The sequence below is a fragment of the Perna viridis genome, chromosome 10 (genome assembly GCF_037379345.1).
Source record: "Perna viridis isolate PV_CMFRI_1.1 ecotype Kerala chromosome 10, ASM3737934v1, whole genome shotgun sequence".
Taxonomy (NCBI): Eukaryota; Metazoa; Mollusca; class Bivalvia; order Mytilida; family Mytilidae; genus Perna; species Perna viridis.
In genome coordinates, this window is record NC_142454.1 from 5731529 (window position 1) to 5752055 (window position 20527).

Below are 20527 nucleotides of genomic sequence, written 5' to 3' on the forward strand. Positions count from 1 at the left end.
TTATGATCAGTGCACAGGTACTTGGGGTCGGCATTTTTTTTTTTTTTTTGTTAAAAAGAAAAAAAAATAAATACGAAATCATGTGTAACAACAGCAGATATAATTGCACTTATAGTATCCATATAAAGTTTCTGATACATGAGGGTTGACTGGTATTTTGAAGTCCTATATACCAGTCGACCCCCATATACCAGAAAACTTCATATGGATAGTATAAGTGCAATATTTGCTGTTATTTAAGGCACTTAAAATTGATTTTATGCAATGTTAGCATTTAAGCAATTTTGAAATCGCCACAGAAAAGGAAAGATAAAAAACACTAAAATCAATACCTATGGATTTAAGAAAAATGTAAAACCAACAAGACAAACAAAATTAACCTTAAAAAAAAACAAACAAAAAACAAAAAAAACAAAAAATACAACAGCAACAACAAAAACGAAATGAAAAATAAAAAGTTTCAGTATTAGTTTACTGAATATAGGAATTAATCGTGCGCCTGAGTTAATGTTGTAATTCCTGGCGTGAGGGCTACAGAGTACTCTTTCGGCTTTGGATATGCATGCTAGACTGCTTCTTCCAAGAGAAATTCTTGGTTTTTAAATACATTTTCAAAGAGATATACGATAAAGCCCAAACTTTTGAAGACCACGAAAGATTGGAATGACGAATGATCCCAGTTTGAAAAGAAAAGCAACTTTTAAATCTTATGTTTGAAATAAGTAACAGTTTAAGAAAGAATGCCCATTCAATGGAACTGCTACCTTCTAAATGTGGTGTCAACTGATATACGAGTTTTTACCTACAACAAATCAATCAATGTGATATTTATAAAGTGTCGATTGATTGTTGGGTTTTAAATCATAGTTAATGTTGGCACCCTATCCAAACTATCTTTGCTATGTGTTGAATTTATCTTGGGACAATATTAAGAAAGATGACAGGAACTACCAATATAGCTGTAGAATGCAGGACGAATGTTCCTAGACAATCTATTAAAAAGGACTTCCTCAGCAAATTTACAGAGTTTTTACAGGAACGATTTAAAACAGAATCAAAGGTAAGCACTTCTCTATTTTGGTTCTGAAATACGGTGATAAGAATGATAGTTTATACGGCAAGGAGTTATGGTAAGAAGTCATTGCAATGATGTAACGATATGATATATGATAAAAGAATATACATAGACGCAGGGGCGAATCCAGACATTTTGTATAGGAGGGGTTCCGCAGAAAAAGGGGGATGCTAGAACATTATTTTCATGTTTTTTGGTCATTTTTACACATGAAAATGACAAATTTTCCAACAAAAGGGGGTGCCAACCCCCTGCACCCGGGCCCTCTAAATCCGGCTCTAGGACGGATGCAAGAATGTATAACGACCAATGTCCAGAATGTATGATTGAGGAACGTACCTTTAGCTTTAGCTTGATATAACACTGATTTCTAAGAGATTGATGGCGACTATAGTATTAGCCATGGAAATGAATAAACATTTTCAATGGACGTTATACCTTTACTGGAGATTAGTTAATGACGTGTATTATATTGGTTCATTGTTTGTAGTATTCATTGATATGTTGATGCTAGATTTCTGTAATATCACTTTTAATTGTAAATTAGTTTTTAAAAACGTCACAAATCACTGTATAGTTGTATAGAACAAGGGAAGTCATGAACGTGGAGGTAGTACAAAAAAAATTATATAAAAGTACCAAATGATTCTGCCAATTAATGGTGAAAAAAAAAACAACAACAAAGCTTTGCACCAGAAGAAAATAAACACTCCATGCAAACACTAGAAATAACATAAAAACAGATAACGTGTTTGCAATGTTAAGATATGGATGTTTGCACAACAGTTATTATTCCGATCACAATAACATTTTCCTAAACAAATCATATACATGCATTGGCAATGTTCCTACACCGAAAGATACGGTCTTAATCATACATATATAGTCTGTATTTAGATAGATAAACTTACTCATAAGGTCGAGAGAAAAGAACACCTTTATGGAAAAGATCAGTAAATCCCAATTTGACTTTACATTTATAACTAGTATTCTAATCGATTTTATTGAATCTTTTTACAAAAGTGTTCGAGTCGTTGATAAAGCTAAATAAGATCTGATGATTCGGAAAGATTTTTAGTAGAATATTCATATTGATTTATATTTGAGAATGACTTTAATTGCATTTTTAACGGTACGTAACTTAGAAGCAAAAATATTAGGCGTTTATATTTCACCAGCTTGGCTCACAAGTCTCATCGCGTTTTTTTTTTGCCTAGGTCATGTGAGTATATATATTTAAGTGGCAAATTGAATTACTAATTTCAATTTTTTTTATATAATGCATTCAGCAATATCAATAAAGCAAGGCTATGTCAATGGTTTCCAATCAATCCTTAAACGTATAAGGGTATTAATACTACAAATGTCCCCAGTGGACGATACAAACTTTCACACCAATTGGAAATATAATCATATGTAAATGGATGAATCAAATTTCCATAAAACTTGTTGGGTTTTATAATTGAATAGTAGAAAACAGGCCTGCGAAAGATTTAAATTGGATTTCGGTCGCAAAACACCGCTAGACGAATCAATCTCACATGTTTACTAGTAAAAATAGATTTGGTTGGAGAAAAACACATACTTTGATTTTAATTATTGCTATTATTCAATACTTTATGTAGTGGAACATGAATTTAATGTTTCGTGCATGGTGATGCTAGGGATACATCTTTTTGTACAAACTGCTCAGGATTAAATATTTAATTCTTTTAGATTGCAAACTGGTGACAGAATTTCAACATATTCGGCATTCACTACCTCTGTTTTCCAACAAGCCGACATTACATTTTTAAAAAGGTTGTCATAGAAAGCATTGGCTTACTTTAGTTAAGTTTACTATCTAGATCCTTTGCACATGTTTTAAGTAATTGAAATGTTAGCACTTTGACCCATTTAAGCAGCAATATAAAAATACTTAAAAATCTTACTATGTTTTCAGAACATACAAGTAGATGTCCAACCCGATGTTCTTATGATACGGGCTGGTTCATCAGCCCCAATGATGAACATGAACTTTTATCACAACACAGATAAAATAAATCAATCTTCCAAAACTGCAGACGCAAGCTCAGTAGCTAAGTTTATGTCTGATCACCTTGGACTGCCGTGTGATAGGTGAGATATGTGACTAGCGCTTTGTCTATGGAAGGGCAAATAATGGTTTATTTTTGACAAATATTGTGTTAACTTTAAATCCAAAATTTTTTTAATAGATTTTTTCTGCTAAGTTTTGTTTCGTTAGGCGAATGTGTATATGAAAATTCAACGGCTTTAATAGATAGTCGTCAAAACATGATAGTCCGAGGTGTGTGAAAGGCTATTACCTGGACTAACCATTGTGAAACTGCTAAAAGACAGGATTCATTCTTCCATAAAAATATATCATTTTCAAAAGCATGGTAAAAGATTGTATACAATAACTCAAGTCAATAGTCGGGTTGTATCGACAAAGATAATTCATCAGACTTGTTTTCATCGTGAGGCAAAATTCATGCATATTTTTTTTTTGAATTATTGGTCATTGTTAGACATCACGTAAATATGCATACAACGATATAAAGCCTTATATATTTTTTTCTTTACAGGGTGCTTGTGTTATTTTTTGACACGAGAAAATGTACCTGACTGTGACCGAATATGGACATGTTTACTTCACTAAGCAAATACTATGGTTGTGTTTATTTTTACATGTTATTACTGACTTAGGCCGTCAATAACTATTTTTAATATAGCAATGCACATTTTACTTCGGGTTTTTGTGGCTCCTTTTATGCAGTTTAATGAGACTGAATATTTACAAAATAACTAGAGACTTGAAACTTGAGAAATAACTGTAGACATGTACTGGAACAAAAGCTGTATCCTACAGACTGGCTATAACTGCATCGACTATTAGTATATTTACAATCACCAAAAACACGTACTTTTTTTCATCAGTAGGGGAGCTTTTAAATGAAGAAACTTAATTATGGTTTTACAAGTTCAAAGACGAGTATAAGATTTATGCAAGATTAGGGTTTACGTATAGGTCTGTTTAAGAATCACACAAGGGCGATTTATAAGTATAGTTCACTGTCAACTCTCTAATACTGTAAATGCACATAATTTGTCCCATCAGTGATTTGAAATTATAAGTTAAAGATGTAGGCTTAATGATAAAATTCTGGAAAGAGGAGAAAAAAATGACACTGTTTTTTTTAGTACCGGTAATCTAAAGTGAACAAAATTGGCGTGAATTGAAGAAGTTGACTAATCTAAAATTTTTGCTGATTTCATTATACATACACATCTAATTAATATTATTACTCAGAAAAAAATAAGTTGCTTAGAAGGGTGACATATTTTGCAACTTATGGCTTTTTCTTTATTTGCACGATTCTTGGATAAATCTGTACCATTAAATATTTTACCGATATATTCATTTACACAAATGTCACGAGAGTAAAAGAAATCGTTCTACTAAGTTTAGATTGGTCTAATTCAATTTACCATTAAATATTACTAACATAGTCTTACGTTCTCTAGATATTGTAGAGTGCTTCAATAAGTGGTATACCATTTTATCTATATGTCAAATATGTCAGCAGTTCTATTCGTTTCAATTACGTATCAATAAAACCACAATGCATATAAATATATATGTGTTGTCATTTATCGACACAAGTATAAATCCTTCAGTTAAAAGATAGTTTAAAATGCACGCGCAAAATTTAGACTTAACTATTTTTTCAAACATTATCGAAACAATTTTCAAGTTCTGAGACACTGTTTTGTTTTGGAAAAGAATTTTCAAGAGTTGTCAGTTCTGATTAAGAGAAATATAACTTCCCCTTCCTAATTCCTGTTTATGAAAGAGTAATCAAGAGAACCAAGATCTAGAGGTAATCAAAAGAATGTAATCCAGGGACAAAGACCAGACATGAAAAAATAGACATACACAACAAAGAACATTAAGTAACTAAAATAATACATACAAAGTAACAAAAGTAAATGAGCAACTCGGAGTCCACTAAAAACTGGGAGCATGGACCAAGTGCACCGGTATGAAGAATTCAATACATTATATATTGATATTCATGAGACAGAAGCAAAATGGAAAAAAATCCACATTGACGTAGAATATAAAACGGAAAGATTAATTCAGAAAATTCAAATAGATAACAGTACATATCAAAACCGGTACGGAAAAAAAAAGTGTTGTGCAACAATAAGTCTGTAGCAAGCCAACACCGTAACCAGTGAATATTCATGTTCTAGCTGAAATATAAAAAAAATACATTTTTAAGTAGACAAGGATAAAAGGATTCAGACATTAATTAACAGTCACACAATAAGAAAAGGGCATATTTTTCGTGCTGATATATAGATACATTTTTAACTAGAAGAAAAAAATGTTCAAACAGCTGAACTTCACGTGAGTCTATAGAGAGTATGCAACCAGTTCAAATGAGAACTTATAACTAATTCATAGAGTTAAATAACAGTTTTATTAACTTTAAAATGTGATGAGCTATGGGACTGGAGAAGGAAGAGGTTCGCCTCTATATCCAGCTATTGCATTTTTGGCCGCAGTTGTGGCCATGATATTTCTGGTAGCAGTAGTTGCACTCCCAAGATGTGGAAATATGACACAATTCTTCAAAGTCTTTAAAGGATGATCTGTCGGAAGTGGTTCTGGGGTAGTAACATCGAGACCTGCAGCAAGAATTTGACCCGACTTTAAGGCTTCGTATAGATCTTCCTGATTGACTAATACACCTCGAGATGAGTTGATAAAAATTGCGTCAGATTTCATTTTTTCAAAAGCAGTCTTATTGAATAAACCTTTGTTCTCGGCGTTCATCGAACAACATGCTACAACAAAGTCAGAATTGCGTAGAAGATCGTCAAACGTAACGAACTCAGCGCCCACTTCACTTGCCCATTCTTTTTTGGAATTTCCACTGTAAAGAAATTTTGATACGCCGAACGGTTGCATTCGCTTAGCAACGGCTAATCCAATACGCCCAAGACCGACTATACCGACAGTGCAACCATTTATCTGTTTGCCACATAACCAATGTCCATTTTCCCAACCAGTTATGCCCTGCTTTACTGCTTCGAACCCTGTAATTGACAAAATAAAAAGTTGATTTGTAAACTTCGTTAAACTTTAAGCAGTAGAAATTAAATATCACACGAAATTGTACACATAACATATACGGTAGGTGGTTACACCTGCATCTCTTGGCGATTTTTTAGAGAAATATTTGAAATGACAAATATTAAAAAATCACCAAAATGTATACAAAATTTGAAGATTTAGTTAATGAATCAAAATTTCAGTTGCTTTTTGTATACATAAATATTTTGCAAACAAGGAGACTGTCACAGATATCAATAGGCGATGAAAATTATGATTTTTTTTATAAACTTTTAGATTGTAATGAAGTTTATCCTGTACCAGTATCATAGTCTAGATCAGTATAAACTTTTTTTTCTCTGTTATGCCTGTATCATTGAATGCAAGAGTCACATAGGGTCTGTAAAGGGGCATTTAATTATAATAAAACATACTCTTCAAGTCATTGCTCTACAACTAGGCTTTTTATTTTACTTGTGCGCTTAACATCATAAAAAATCAGATTTTAATTTTTTTTAACAAAGCTTGAGAAAATAATAGAATTAATATATTTGGAGTGATAAAAACTCGCTTGAGGTAATTGATAAATTAAATGCCCATGTGGTATCTTTCTAATCTGTTCAAAGTTTTGATTTTTCAACTTTACACACTACATTTCCACATAACACATTTCATGTAACAAAAAGTCACATATCTTGTCAAATGGACATTTAATAAATCGGGATGTGAATATATTTGTCCGAATTCTTTTAGATCATTTTAGTAATGAAAAAAACAAAAAACATAAAAACTACGTTAATGTGGGTTCTTTTGATAAGCTTACAACACTCGAATTCCTGTTAGACAACATTTCCGTACGCATTGACGGAACCGTTTATCGTCAAGTTATTGGAAGTCCCATGGGGAACAATTGTGCACCATTTATTGCGGACCTCTTCCTGTACTGTTGCGAATCACATTTTATGGCTAGAACAAATAAAGGCCTTCCGAACAGCATTTGGTAACACCTTTTGATATTTGGACGATGACTTTAATATTTATGCTAAAGATATCCTGCAGAGCTATCTTTGAATAAAGCAAATATTGATCTTTATCTTAGTACATTTTTGTATTCATATCGAAAAATGTAGACTTAATACTAATATACTTAAAATTTATGATAAAAGGGATGATTTTTCATTCCCTATGGTCAACTATCAGTTTTTAGACGTGACATTCCCATATGGTGTTTATATATCACAATAGGTTCGATTGGCCCGTATTTATAACGATGTTTCGGATTTTAACGAAAGGAATCTTTATATAACCGAGAAATTACTACATCAAGGTTTTCGATATCACAATCTCTTAAAAGCATTCACACTTTTTCAACCTATACTCAAATACAATAGTTCATGTCAAGGGTTAATACCTGCGGGTATCTCTCGGCAAATTTAGACGTTGCGCACGGTGTTCAATACTGTGTTGTGAATATTGTTTAGTTATTTTTAAATTTTGCGCGAGTTCTAAACAGTAAACCAAAGTAAGATTTATCATATATCAAAATATTTGATATTTTGCATAGATTAACATTACGATACCTAAAAACGGCACATAATGATACCTAAATCGGATTCTGACACGAAATTGTCACCAAAATCGTTAAAAACTACTGTGGACGCGTAACCTAAATATTGCACACAGAACGGATAACAAAAATTGAAATGCAATATATAATCCCTAATTTTGCAGGAAGCGACGCGAAATTCCGCGAATTTCTCATATGTTAGAAACCATGGCGGTGAGCGTTGTTTTTCATTTTGTGTGGTCACTTTCCATATAGAGTAAGTGATGTAGACGCTGTACATCATCGGGGAATTTAGCAATAAACGAACAGTATACTACCCATAAAATAATTTTTTATACACAGAAAAAGAAGAAATGAAAATATGAAGAATGTGCATCTAATATAGAACCGAGAACAAGAACAATCAGGGAAAAAGAAACTATATGATAAAAATTCTACCATTTTTACCAGTTTTAAAGAAAATGTCCACCTCTATATTTCAACCAATGTGAGCATGGTCTTAATGTAATTTCACGCCTTAGATATCTTTAATGAATATAGTCACACCTTCCCAACAGATAAACATCCGCGACGTTTTTTGGAGTGAATTCTTTTTCTTCAATACCCGCAACAACCAAAAAAAAAAAAAAATGCATTGTATGCGTAGATAGTAAACCACGACAAATATGGATTGCCAATCTTCTGTTTAGAGCGAATCAAAATAAGCAAGTTAGCAAAAGCAGAAAAAATAACAAAAAACAAAGAATGAATGGTATAAGGAAAGGTTAAAAAATGAAAGAAACGATGGTATGAAATTGATATTAATGGTAAGTGGAACACATAAACGTGATTTGTTTGTAAAATACATGTATGTAATAAGTAACCGTTACCAGTATATTGATTAAGCGAATTTCCCGATTTAAACACGCTAGACCAACCGGTGTCTGGACCTGCGTCGCACTATAGCTGTGATTTATAGTTGCTGGGGAAAGTGCAACGAAAAATGTGTTACGAATGTACATGTATATACGAAACTACGGAACATACAAATGTAATTCCCGTATATATAAATTAGAGAATCAAATTCTCTTAACAACATACACAACTACATATAAGTTCTTCCAATATACCAAGTTTCAGGAATTTCTGTTGGGAAGTTTCAGCGGAGTTGAAAGGACAGTCTAAACTATTACGGACGGACAGAGTGACCCAACTCCTAGACCTGCTTTCGCCTTTGGCAACGGAGGTAAAAAAGGATACCGGTATAAAAAAAGCCTTGAGACCAATTGGACAGAAAATGAAACAAAATGCAAATTTTAAGACACGTTTAATCGATGCACGTTTGTCCAATAAAAGGGCGGGCAGGTACATTTATGTGAAGTTTTGAAAAGTAAGGGTGTGTGAGAATTATTTCTTTTGTTCATGTTTTTCTCATTACGCCTGTTTGAAAATATACCCATGTATGATCGATATTTTTATTCTATTCATTGGACGTTATTTTGAAAAGCAACTCATTGTTTTTGAATTTTCGTCGACTTGATATTTAACTTTTCGTCCAACTGCGTATGTTATACCACCAGTACTCTCGACCCCGACATAGTCTTACCCCGTAAATTTGCACATAGACATGGATCAAGTGAATTTTCAGGGGGTGCATTTTTATGCAAAAAATCCCAGACCACACCTCAATCTCGGAAAATCAAATTCCCATTGTTTAAACCGTAAATTAAACAAAACTCGAACAGCGAATAAAACATTTTGTTGTTTTTCTCGAATCAATTATTTTGATCCATCGTTGCATAGAAAATATTATTTAATTTCGTGGCTTTTCGTAAAAAATAATATAACTCGCACAAAAATAAATGTCTAATTATTGACACATGTACATACTTGCTGTATGCCAAGGATTAATGTACAATAAGGGTCATCCCCGTGCAGGTCCGGGTGTCAAAAGAATAGGCCTGCAGCAGCGCTAAGCTTGTCGTACAAGGCGACTAAATAATGCTCAGGAACCTAGCCGTGGGTTAGGGCGCTCTGTCCACAGAGCAACTGGGATGTGTGTCCCAGGTGTTGGAATGGGGTACACCTGGCGTGTTAAATGCTGGGGTTGTCAGGCTATAATACGGAAAACCTGACCGCAAACCATAGTGGTGCACCGTGTTGGGAAAGATGCCACGTTCCTCGCACGTTAAAGAACCCTACTGTGCTATTTGATAGGAGTAGGAACCTTTGAGCTCCGCCACAGGAGGTTAAATTGCCCGACCCTACCCATCCCACCTTTTTTCTTGTGGCAATAAAAATTTGTCGACCCTATTGTCCTTGTGTTCCATCCCATTTTTCATTTCATTATCATCATTTTATGTTCATTTTATCATCCATTTCATGTTCCTCGCCTGAATATAGCTGACATATTGCTGCTCGGGCGTTAAGCCCCAACAATCAATCAATCAATCAATCAACAATAAGGGTCGTACTTCAGAAGCCACTTCCGGGATGGAATTTTTATACACCGAGATTAAGGGCAAACAAATTTTGTTTCGGGGACCCCCTACCCCCCCCCTTTCCAAAAAAAAAAACAAAAAAAAACCAAAAAAAAACAAAACAAACAAAACAAAACAATAACAATAATAACAAAACAACAAAACAAAACAAAAAACAAAAACAAAAACAAAAACAAAAAACAAAAACAAAAAACAAAACAAAAAAACAGTAACTATTATTGACTAGCATGGATGGATTCTTAAATGACTTTCTTATGTTATTTGTTCGTAGATTCGAAATGATTTAATTTACGCAAAAATATCGGTTCTTTATTTTCATATGCATTTTAGCTACGCTCAATATTTGAACCCAATTTCAGTAGGATTTTAATACAAAAGCAAAAACACACCGTTAACGCAATCTTTTTTAGAAGCAACGTCAAGTGTCTTTTTTGACGTTACACTTTACTGTATTAACACCGTGCGCAACGTCATAACGAAAATAGGTATGGTGTTTATGTCAAAGAGACAACAACCCCAACCGGGACAGGGCAGACTGGCCCCAAAACATCAATATACACAGATACAGCGAAAAAGTTCCCCCTATATACTCAAGTGACATAAAAAAATAAACGAAATTTGAAAACGAAACAAGACATACAGAGGCCAGAAATTCATGACTTCGGACAGGTGCAAAAAAGTTAAAGTACTTTGGCGTGATCACTACCTTCTCTTTTAAATCTAGCCACCGTGGAAAAAAATATTACACAATGAAACACACCTAAAAATCAGTTCAAAAGGTTACAACTGAAATAAAGAAACTAAATATAAATCACACAAATGTACTTGTGTATAATGATGTTTTTGGACCAGCTCTGTGATGTAAGGGTCTCCTCGTCGTTTATTGAAGGCTATTGAGTGGACTTGGGCTGAAATTTTAATGCCGGTGGGGGGGGGGGAGGGTATCTCTTTGACATATTCTCGTTTTATCTATTCTATATTTTCAGTATACTTAAAAAAACATTGAATTCAATTAAAGCTTTTGATGTTTAAAAAGTTTTATGTATGCAAAACATAATTTGATACTAAGACAGTAACAAAACCAAAAACCACTTTACCTTCTGCTATTCTCCTCGATGTTGCTAAAACCAACGCCATAGTTAACTCGGCTGTGGTATCGGTCAGTACACCTGGAGTATAGCCGACAGCAATACCTCGTTTGCGACATTCTGGGATATCAATGTGTTCCAGACCAACAGACATTGTCGAAACGACTTTTAACTGGTTGCCTGCAGTACATATAAAACATTAATTAATATTTTGTCATGGAAGCTCAAAATATACGGTATGACAAATACATCAGAAGGAAAATTTTCTTGCGAGCGGAAAATGATCAACTAATTTAAGCCAATCCAAAATTGTTTTGCGTGAAGGAAAAGTCAGGGTAATCGTGAACAATATTTTAAAAACCCAACCAAGACGTGAAAACAGCAACTGTATGCTCTTACACATAACAAATGGACCAACAAACTGGGAACGTTCGTTAGGACTATATATGCATTCGTTATGCTTTCGTTCCATTCGTTAAATATTTTCAGTGCGTTCAGATCGTTCGCGGCTGAGATATATATAGCACATTTGAGTTTCATGGCAATCGACAGGCGCGTAGCTGCCGTTAGGCAAAAAAGCTTTTGCCTGCACTTAATTTTGCCAATTTTTCTTTTTTTTAACTTTTGCCTGCACTTAATTTTGCCAATTTTTTTTTTTTTTTTTTTTTTTTTTTAGATAAAATACATCCAGGAGAGGCATAAATGATGCTCTAAAATGCTATCTCCGCGGAGCTTCGGGGGGGAGGGGGCGCTTCGCCAGACCCCCTGCCGTAATTTTGCCTACACTTCAATTTAGCCTCAGCTACGCGCCTGATCGATTCATAAGTTACGATATATATCAGGCCCCCATACTGTAGATCTTTTTAGTGATGGCTTGCATAATGTACATGTTTTAAATATTTACATGTACCTGCATATAAATATTCAGTGTCATAAAGCTTTGTATAATAACTCATTAAAGTTTATAAAGTACGGGGGCGAACGTGATGTTACAAAAATAGTAATAAATGGAAAATTTATACGAAATGAAATGTGAAGTTGACGTTTATGGTTGATTAAAATCACTCTGCAGAGCCAGAAGGTCTGTTTACACGATCAAAGTTTCCATCAAAATTTTTGACCGTGTAAACTTGTAACAAAATTGACAAACTTTGTTGAAATAAAATTTTAGTTGACTGACGGCCTTTGATTGATCTGAACAATCAAAAAGAGTTCTTGCAATGATTCTTTCTAATCGGACTAGATTTTTTCCTATCCATATGACGAACTTTGATTGTGTAAACAGACAACTTGATAAAGTTTTCTTCAAAACTTAGGAGAAAAAATTATGACGAACTTTGATCGTGTAAAGAACTAACCTGCGGCGTCCAATACATCCTTATCAACTCTGTCAGGAGGGTGTACAAGCAGTGCGTTCACTCCAACTACTCCCTTGAGTAATTCTTCCCTTGATATAACAACTCGATCCTGTGATTTCCATTCCTTTACATTAAAAACTTCTCCCAACAGTGTCTTTCCGGCTGGCGGTACAGTCCTGGATAAAAATATTGAAGGTTTAGCCATCATACACGTATATAGAAAGCAGTTTATGATGTGGAGTCAAAATTTAGGACAAGGAGATAAAAGGGATTTTCCACGTTGGCTACTGAAATATTCGTATGAATTGCATGACTACATCACTTCAAATGTATTCATACACAAATGGAGGTATCTACAATTAAATAGTGATTATCTAACAAATGGTACATTATCAGTGTATTTTAGGTGTCATATATACATGCACATGTACATGTAATCATATATGTACAATGAGAGATGCAAATTAATTCCCGCTAATGTTCTGCATGTTTCTCTTTGAACATGTGTGCATTGTAGTGCAGTACCGTCATTTCGAATCATGCTATGCACCCCCCGCCCCTCCCTCAAAATATTGTGGCTTTTATTGATTGGTTGAAGAGAACAAATGAAGAAAGATAACTTCTATTAACTCGGAAACATTCATAGAACTGTTTAATTTAAACAATCATCAAAGTACAAAGTATTATTTATTTTTAATAAATAAATTAAAAAGCAAAAGACATAAAAATTATCATTTTCCAAATCAATAGTTGTTAACTATTCACAAATGCACTGACTGGTTTAAGGGGGTCCGGTCAGCTCTATTGATTCTAATTTTTGTTTGTATAACCAACGATATTTTTCGAGCATAAGTGTGGGTGTGCCACTCGTGTCCTTTCCTCCTTATATCCGCGTATGATTGACATATTGAATGAATGTTGCAATACTTCTACAATGGATTATCAAACGTATCGATTACAATTAAATGAAAGAGTAATCAGGGGAACCAAAGTTCGAGCGGAAATTTAAAGAATGTAATCCAGGGACAAAGAATAATCAAGAGATCCAAGGTTATAGCAGTAATTAAAATAATGTAATCCAGGGACAAAGGTCAGACATGGAAAACAGACATACACAACAAAGAAAACAAAGTAACTAAAATCATACATACAAAATAACAAAAGCAAATGAGCACTTCGGACTCCACTTAAAACTGGGAGCATGGACTAGGTGCACCGGTAAGGTAAGCGTCCTCTGCTTTTCTAGAAACACCCAGCGAGTTGCTCATAAAAAGTCAAGTCTGGGGTAGACAAACAACAAAAGGAAAACTATGACCCTTGATTAAATCAGTTTTCATGGTGCAGATGGATACACTACAACGACCCACGAGTTCATGATGACGACCATAAAACTTCTGTAGTGATGGCTTCAATCTAGTAGCAACATACCCCTGTTCCAGAAGTCTATTTGTAAGAAGTCTAGCGCGATACAAAAAGTCTGAGTAGTTACGGGAAGCTCTGGCATAGCGTATGAGTTGTGATATGAAAACTCCATAGCGGCAGGTGTTGCAGGGATGTTGCCACAGATGAAAGGAAAGTTGACAATTCTGAATGAAAAGTCATCACGTTTGTCGTTTAGTTTGATCAATAGTTTTCCTTTATCATCGATTTCTAAGTGTAGGTCAAGATATGAGGCTGACTTCATAGTGTCTGTAGTATCCCTTATCACAAGTTCTTTGGGGTAGATGCGATGTATCGAATCCCCGAAACTAATGAATGGCGACTACGTGTTTAATTGTGAAAATAATATTTTAATTAAGATTACAAAAGTTTTTTTTCTATATCTCAAAATGAAAGAAACGAATAGAGAACGGATACCAACATTATAGTTTCCTGTACTTTGAACATTTAAAATTCAATGAAATTACACTGACAAATTATTTCTTTGGTCTATTTTATAATCCATGCATTATCAATATCGCTATAGAACGAACAAACATGTTGAGTAAAGTGTAAATTTACATAAACTAATAATTTGCAGTCTGGGGGTGATTGTACGTACAAGCAAGACGTTTGGGAGAAATCATCATCTACTATGTCGGTGAGAATCGTTGAAATGTTTCTTTACAGTGATCGATGAGGCCAAGAACTTCAAATGAGTGAAAGTGTCATTACACAGAATAATGTATTAGACTAAGTACTCAAGTTTTAAGAGGCTTACTGAAGCGTTTGAAAGCAAACTTTGAGACGTTATCAGCGAGCTCATTCGGGCGAAGAATAAGCCTAGAAGCAAACATTTACGACTGAGGCTTTAAAAAAAAAATATCATGAGAAGGGGGAGTAACGAAGAATCACCCCTTATCTACCAATTGTTATTGTACAAAGTTTTGTTTCACGTTATAACACAAAACTTAAAAGTTGCTCACAAGGTTATAGCACATATGAAATCGTCAAGAGTTCGTTTTAATTGCTTTTATTGTAAACTTTAAAATCTCATTTTATCAGTGTTTCACGATCTGCTCTAGAAACCTTTCCAAACACTCCTGAATTTTTGTTCAATAACAAACGTGTAACATGCAAAGTTTCAACAACTGCATGCAATGTTGATAATACGGTTTGGACCGGGTCTGTTGTACATTGGCACCAGTCACGAAAGAAATGCCTGTAATGTAAACAATCATTTTCTTTATCCTGAAAGATAAATTTTGAGACAAAAAGAGGCTCAGCTGGCTCTTTTAACTATGCGAAATAATAATCTTTTCACAAGCACTGTCCGGCAGCACTGCTACACTAATCAAAAACTATATTAACTCTTAAGAGGTTGATGTTCTATGCACATACAATAAAAAATAGGTTTCAAATTTAAGGTATTTGTTATAAATTGTCTACAAAATATAAGGTGGAAGTAAACGGAAAGGATCGTTTTGAGTATTTAAAATAAAGAAAAAAAAAAGGTTGATTTTCATTCAACAGTTTTATTTTTCATTCACTAGTGACAACACGTACTCCTTAACAACTGATCACAATTTATTTCATCGTTGCTACATTAACTATTTATACCGTGTGAAAGAAAGCAGCTGCTCCAACATTCCAAGAAAAATAAGCATGTCGATTTGCATACTAAATTCAGTGATATCATAAAATATTTAGTCTTCCAAACCCGTCTGAGCCTCGTTCATTTAAATATTTTTAATCGTCGTTTAGTTGAATTCTTATTGTTTAGTTCGATCTAAAAGCTGATTGTTAATTCATAATACTATTAACAGACCACTTGATATGAATGCAGGGTTAAAAACATCAATAAAAGTTCACTCGTATGCGACTTACATTTGAATTAAAATTTCAAAAGATATGTTATGGTTCCGCGACAGAATAGTCGCATATCGGATTTGCATTGAATTAAACACTTTATGTTCTGATAGAATTGTACTATAAAGGTATATCTCAGATTAACACAGACCTATTCGGTTTTATAAGCGTTCATAATACATACTTGGGAAATATATCGTATATAAGACTGAAGTCTAGGACGCTCGATATTCTACGCGCAGCAGTCCAGTACAGGAAATAGTCTGATAGTATTCTTCTGCAACAACTATGCCGTCACTTGATTCCCCATGGTTCGAACAAGCTGGACAAACGGTGGCCGCTGTAACAACGGCCCGGTCCACATCTAGCTCGATGAAGGAATCAGAAATGGATGAGCTGCTGAAACGTGTTGGGAAACCTACATTGTCATCTAAGGCAAAAGTCAACCAGTCTTGGAAGCTTGAAAATTCCTTCATGGAAACCGGACGACATTCTTGGGCTAAAATGGAACTTTTTGAAGACGTTAAGAAATGTATGTGGACTGGTGCTGGTGGCGTCAAACCGTCATGCAAATTAAGGCCATTTGCAGAGGCGAATCGGTGATTAATATCTGGAATTATAGACTTGTTTTCGTACTGGGAAGTTATCTTTGAGGTACATCTTTGATGGATATTTCAAAGACATTCTTTTCAAGTACTTGTTTATTTGCTTCAAAATTGCAGTGCTTATATATGCATGGTATGATATATTTTTAAAACTTAGTCATCAGAACACCTGCGTATTCATGAAATCTATTTTACCATACAGACGCGGACAGTAGCTCAGAAATACAGTATTTCGAAAGGGAACGTTTCAGAAGCTTGAAGAATGAGCGCTTTCATATTCCGCCGGTGTTGAACATATTAATCTAGTCATTGTTAAAGTCTTTCATAGAAACAACACACTGGTGAAAGATTATATGTTTGTTGCTATATTAATTTGTCTTGTTGCTAAGCTTTGTTTTTTTTTGTTTCATATTGTAATTGAATGAACACGCATGTTAACGTAAATTCAATATGCACAATAAAATTGATGTATCGATTGTATATTTTGGATTCAGTTAAAATTGTTTGAGAACTCTAAAAGTCATCTTCTTAGTTCGACCAGCAAAGTTACGAAATATTGATGTCTGTGTTTCAACGCCGTTTGGTAACTAGATTTTTTAATAATAATTCAATTGACTCATGGGTGCCATGGAGACCATTTTAAATAGTACTTCTCCTTCATTCAGGGAAGTTTATCTTTAGATTACTGGAAGTCCTAGAATATTTCGTAAGTGGAAACACATTTTGTATAAAAATAAGTGCACTGTTCAATCGCCGAATACCACGAAAACCGGTATTATATGATTGATATTTATGCCCGGTTGTTATTGATAGTAATAGTATTTATTCTCACCTCTGGGACAGACATGAAATATTTTCTTGACAGTGTGGTTAGCAGTGTATTATGATTTAAACGGGAAGGATTCTACAAGGCTTAAACCATTGAACATTGATTTCAATGGAATTTTAAATCATTTTCAGTTTGTTAGACTGAACAATATTGAGTTATGTTAAACATGTGTGATTAATGTTAGAACTCTGACTACTCTAAAGCGGTACAGTTACACATTGAATTACTGTCGTATATTTAGCTGGGTTTAGCGATAAATGAACAATACGCAATCGTTCATCAATAGGCTAACTAAAGTTTTCAAAAGATAAACCCCCAAATTTAAATTATGTATGTAAATTATAAAAGTGCTAGTATTTAAATTCACCATTGCATGAGCAATTCACAATGCTGTAAGCTAACAAATAACAAAAAAAGAAGGAATAAAATAAACAAATGCAACACTGGTAATCAAAGAGTAATCAAGGGACCCAAGGTTATAGAAGTAATCAAAAGAATGTAATCCAGGGACAAAGACCAGACACGGAAAACAGACATATATGTACAAAACAAACAATATAAACTAAAATCATACATGCAAAGTCACAAAAGCAAATGATCAACTCGGACTCCACTAAAATCTGGCAGCGTGGATCAGGTGCACCTGTTGGGTTAGCGTCCTCTGCTTTTCTAGAAACGCCCGCCGAGTTGCACATAAAAAGTCATGTCCGTGGTGTTGAACAAATCAGTTTTCATGGCGCAAATGGATACACCGTAAGGATCCATGAGTTCATGGTGACGACCATAAAATTTCTGTAGCAACATAACCCTGTTCCAGAAGTGATTTGTTAGAGTTCTAGCGCGATAGAAAAAGTCTGCTTAGTTTCGGCAATCTCTGGCATAACGTATGAGTTGTGATATGAACACCCCATACGCAGGTGCTGAAGGGATGTTGCCACAGATGAAAGAAAACTTGACAATTCTGAATGAAAAGCAAAACCCCAAATTTAAATTATTTCTGTTAATTATAAAAATGCTGGTATTTACATCCGCCATTGCATAAGCAATTCACAATGTTACAACCTAACAAACAACAAAATAAACAAGGAAGGAAATAAACAAATACAACGCTGATAATCAAAGACACAAAAACACGGCAAACAAATAAGGAGAAAAAACATAACAAAAACACAGTCTAAGCAAAGCAATCATACAGAAAGCAAAATAAAATGAAACAAGTGCTATCTTTAAAAATAAAGATATAGATAACGTAGTAAAATTTGTTCTTTTTATTTATAATATTCTACATTTCAACAAGGAAATAACACATGGCATGCAATGTCAATTTTCGATAGAGTTTTATTTTTAATGTGTCACTAAGTTATCAGTATTTGGCCAATCGGGAAACAGAATTGCGATCAGGTGACTTGCGTTTTCATGGAAGAGCGTCTTTAAGGTCAAAGGGTAAAAAGCGAAACTATACCGACTGCGTCTGAAAAAAGACAAATCACGTGAATATTCACAAATCCAGAACAGCAGTATAAAACATTTACTTACCCTTTAAAAAAATAAAACAATAACAAGCAGCAACAGTAACAGCAAGAACATAATGAAATTACATTTAAAGAGTAATCAGGGGAACCAAGGTTATAGAGGTAATCAAAAGAATGCAATGCAGGGACAAAGACCAGACATGGAAAACAGACATATACAACAAAGAACACAAAATAACTAAAATCATACATACAAAGTAACAAAAGCAAATGAGCAACTCGGACTCCACTAAAAACTGCAGCATGTAAAGCATGTAGCAGGTGCACCGGTAGGGTAAGCATCCTCTCTTTTTCTAGAAACACCTACCGAGTTGCTCATAAAAAGTCAAGTCCGGGGTAGACAAACGAGGAAAGGAAAATTATTACCCGTTGAATTAATCAGTTTTCATGGTGCCGATGGATACACCATAACGATCCACGAGTTCATGATGACGACCATAAAACGTCTGTAGTGATAACAACAACAACAGAATGAAATTACATTTAAGCAACAACAACAGAATGAAATTACACTACAACAACAGCAGAATGAAATTACATTACAACGACACCAACAACGAAAGAATGACAACAACAAAAACAGAATGAAAATATATGACAGCAACAACAGAATGAAATTAAATTACTTCTCCACAGTAGGAATGGATCCTTAAATACGAACCTATCAATTGTTTTCTTTATATGCACCAGCTAACCAAAGTAACCTCTCGTCAGCAGCACAAAAAAAAATAAGGCCATGATGAAACAAGAAATGACACACTGCCACGTTATAGTGAAATAAAGGGGATGGAAAATATGTTCAAAATGGACTACCTCAAATACTACATTTTTGATTTTGTTGAAAATTACCGTTAAGCTGTATTTTATGGTACCAAAGAACTGTGTAACGTTAAAAATATTATTGATCCATATCGTGTGGCGGGGTATAAAAATATTGAAGAAATTCAAGACAAAACAAAAGAAGTACTCTAAAAAAATCAAAATAATTTAGCACCAAGAAGCTCTACATGAGCTACATGTTTAAAAAAAATAAAGCCTCAGTATTTTAGGGGTTTCGAAATTTATGCAACTACACATATCAGTGAATGGCTACTGGGTTGGTGCCATCGACCGAGTGATAATTGTAAATACAAATCCTATAGATATTGCATACTCTGATATGCTGCACTTGACCTCTCATCAGCACCATTAGAACCAAATATTTAGGAAGTTAAAGGTTCATTTGCCTAGAACAAATTGTATACAAGAAATACTAAAAACATCGAAATAGGATACCAAATCCAGTATCGATAAATTCTTCCAGAGTAAGTCAAAGTAGTCCCATTTTTAATGAAAAAAGGGGTTTCAGTATTTAGGGGGTTTCGAATTTTGTGCTACGGCAAGGTTTGGTAAATAATATATGATATATGAGTAAGTGACAAAACCGCAATTCCATTTTTTCTACTATTTTTCCTGAAACAAATCAAATTATATATTTAAAAAAAAAAAATCAACAGCATTATTTTACGTTATTTTCCAGAAGGTTTTACTTAATTCATACACTGGAAGTTGCATACCAAAATTTGAAATCAATCCGTCCA

The 20527-nt window shown here is 34.1% G+C and overlaps 3 protein-coding genes across 3 annotated transcripts; 2 read left to right on the plus strand and 1 right to left on the minus strand.

The window, feature by feature from the left end:
• The first annotated feature begins 820 nt into the window (after positions 1 to 820).
• LOC148604278 (macrophage migration inhibitory factor-like) lies at positions 821 to 4716 on the plus strand. The gene is made up of 3 exons (XM_088549354.1): positions 821 to 1060; positions 3018 to 3193; positions 3664 to 4716. Exons 1-3 carry the CDS (start codon positions 938 to 940, stop codon positions 3701 to 3703), a joined length of 339 nt encoding a protein of 112 aa, XP_088405480.1. The 5' UTR covers positions 821 to 937; the 3' UTR covers positions 3704 to 4716.
• Positions 4717 to 5546: 830 nt separating this feature from the next.
• On the minus strand, positions 5547 to 13022 carry LOC148604279 (glyoxylate reductase/hydroxypyruvate reductase-like). Its single transcript, XM_088549353.1, has 3 exons — positions 12694 to 13022; positions 11345 to 11515; positions 5547 to 6184 (listed from the first exon to the last, which is right to left on the minus strand). The coding sequence occupies exons 1-3, from the start codon at positions 12899 to 12901 to the stop codon at positions 5589 to 5591; spliced, it is 975 nt and encodes a 324-aa protein (XP_088405479.1). The 5' UTR covers positions 12902 to 13022; the 3' UTR covers positions 5547 to 5588.
• A 3008-nt stretch (positions 13023 to 16030) lies between these two features.
• Positions 16031 to 17066, plus strand: LOC148604280 (uncharacterized). The gene has a single exon (XM_088550336.1). It carries the CDS (start codon positions 16270 to 16272, stop codon positions 16582 to 16584), a length of 315 nt encoding a protein of 104 aa, XP_088406462.1. The 5' UTR covers positions 16031 to 16269; the 3' UTR covers positions 16585 to 17066.
• The last annotated feature ends 3461 nt before the right edge of the window (positions 17067 to 20527 follow it).

Bases quoted from the DNA above. Each gene is read 5' to 3' on its own strand.
- LOC148604278 (XM_088549354.1), top strand. From the start codon at position 938: ATGACAGGAACTACCAATATAGCTGTAGAATGCAGGACGAATGTTCCT. The intron at 1,061-3,017 runs GTAAGCACTTCT...CTATGTTTTCAG, and splicing joins GATTTAAAACAGAATCAAAG to AACATACAAGTAGATGTCCA. The intron at 3,194-3,663 runs GTGAGATATGTG...TTTTCTTTACAG, and splicing joins CTTGGACTGCCGTGTGATAG to GGTGCTTGTGTTATTTTTTG.
- LOC148604279 (XM_088549353.1), bottom strand. From the start codon at position 12,901: ATGATGGCTAAACCTTCAATATTTTTATCCAGGACTGTACCGCCAGCC. The intron at 11,516-12,693 runs GTTAGTTCTTTA...TATGTACTGCAG, and splicing joins GGATGTATTGGACGCCGCAG to GCAACCAGTTAAAAGTCGTT. The intron at 6,185-11,344 runs GTAAAGTGGTTT...TGTCAATTACAG, and splicing joins ATCGAGGAGAATAGCAGAAG to GGTTCGAAGCAGTAAAGCAG.
- LOC148604280 (XM_088550336.1), top strand. From the start codon at position 16,270: ATGCCGTCACTTGATTCCCCATGGTTCGAACAAGCTGGACAAACGGTG.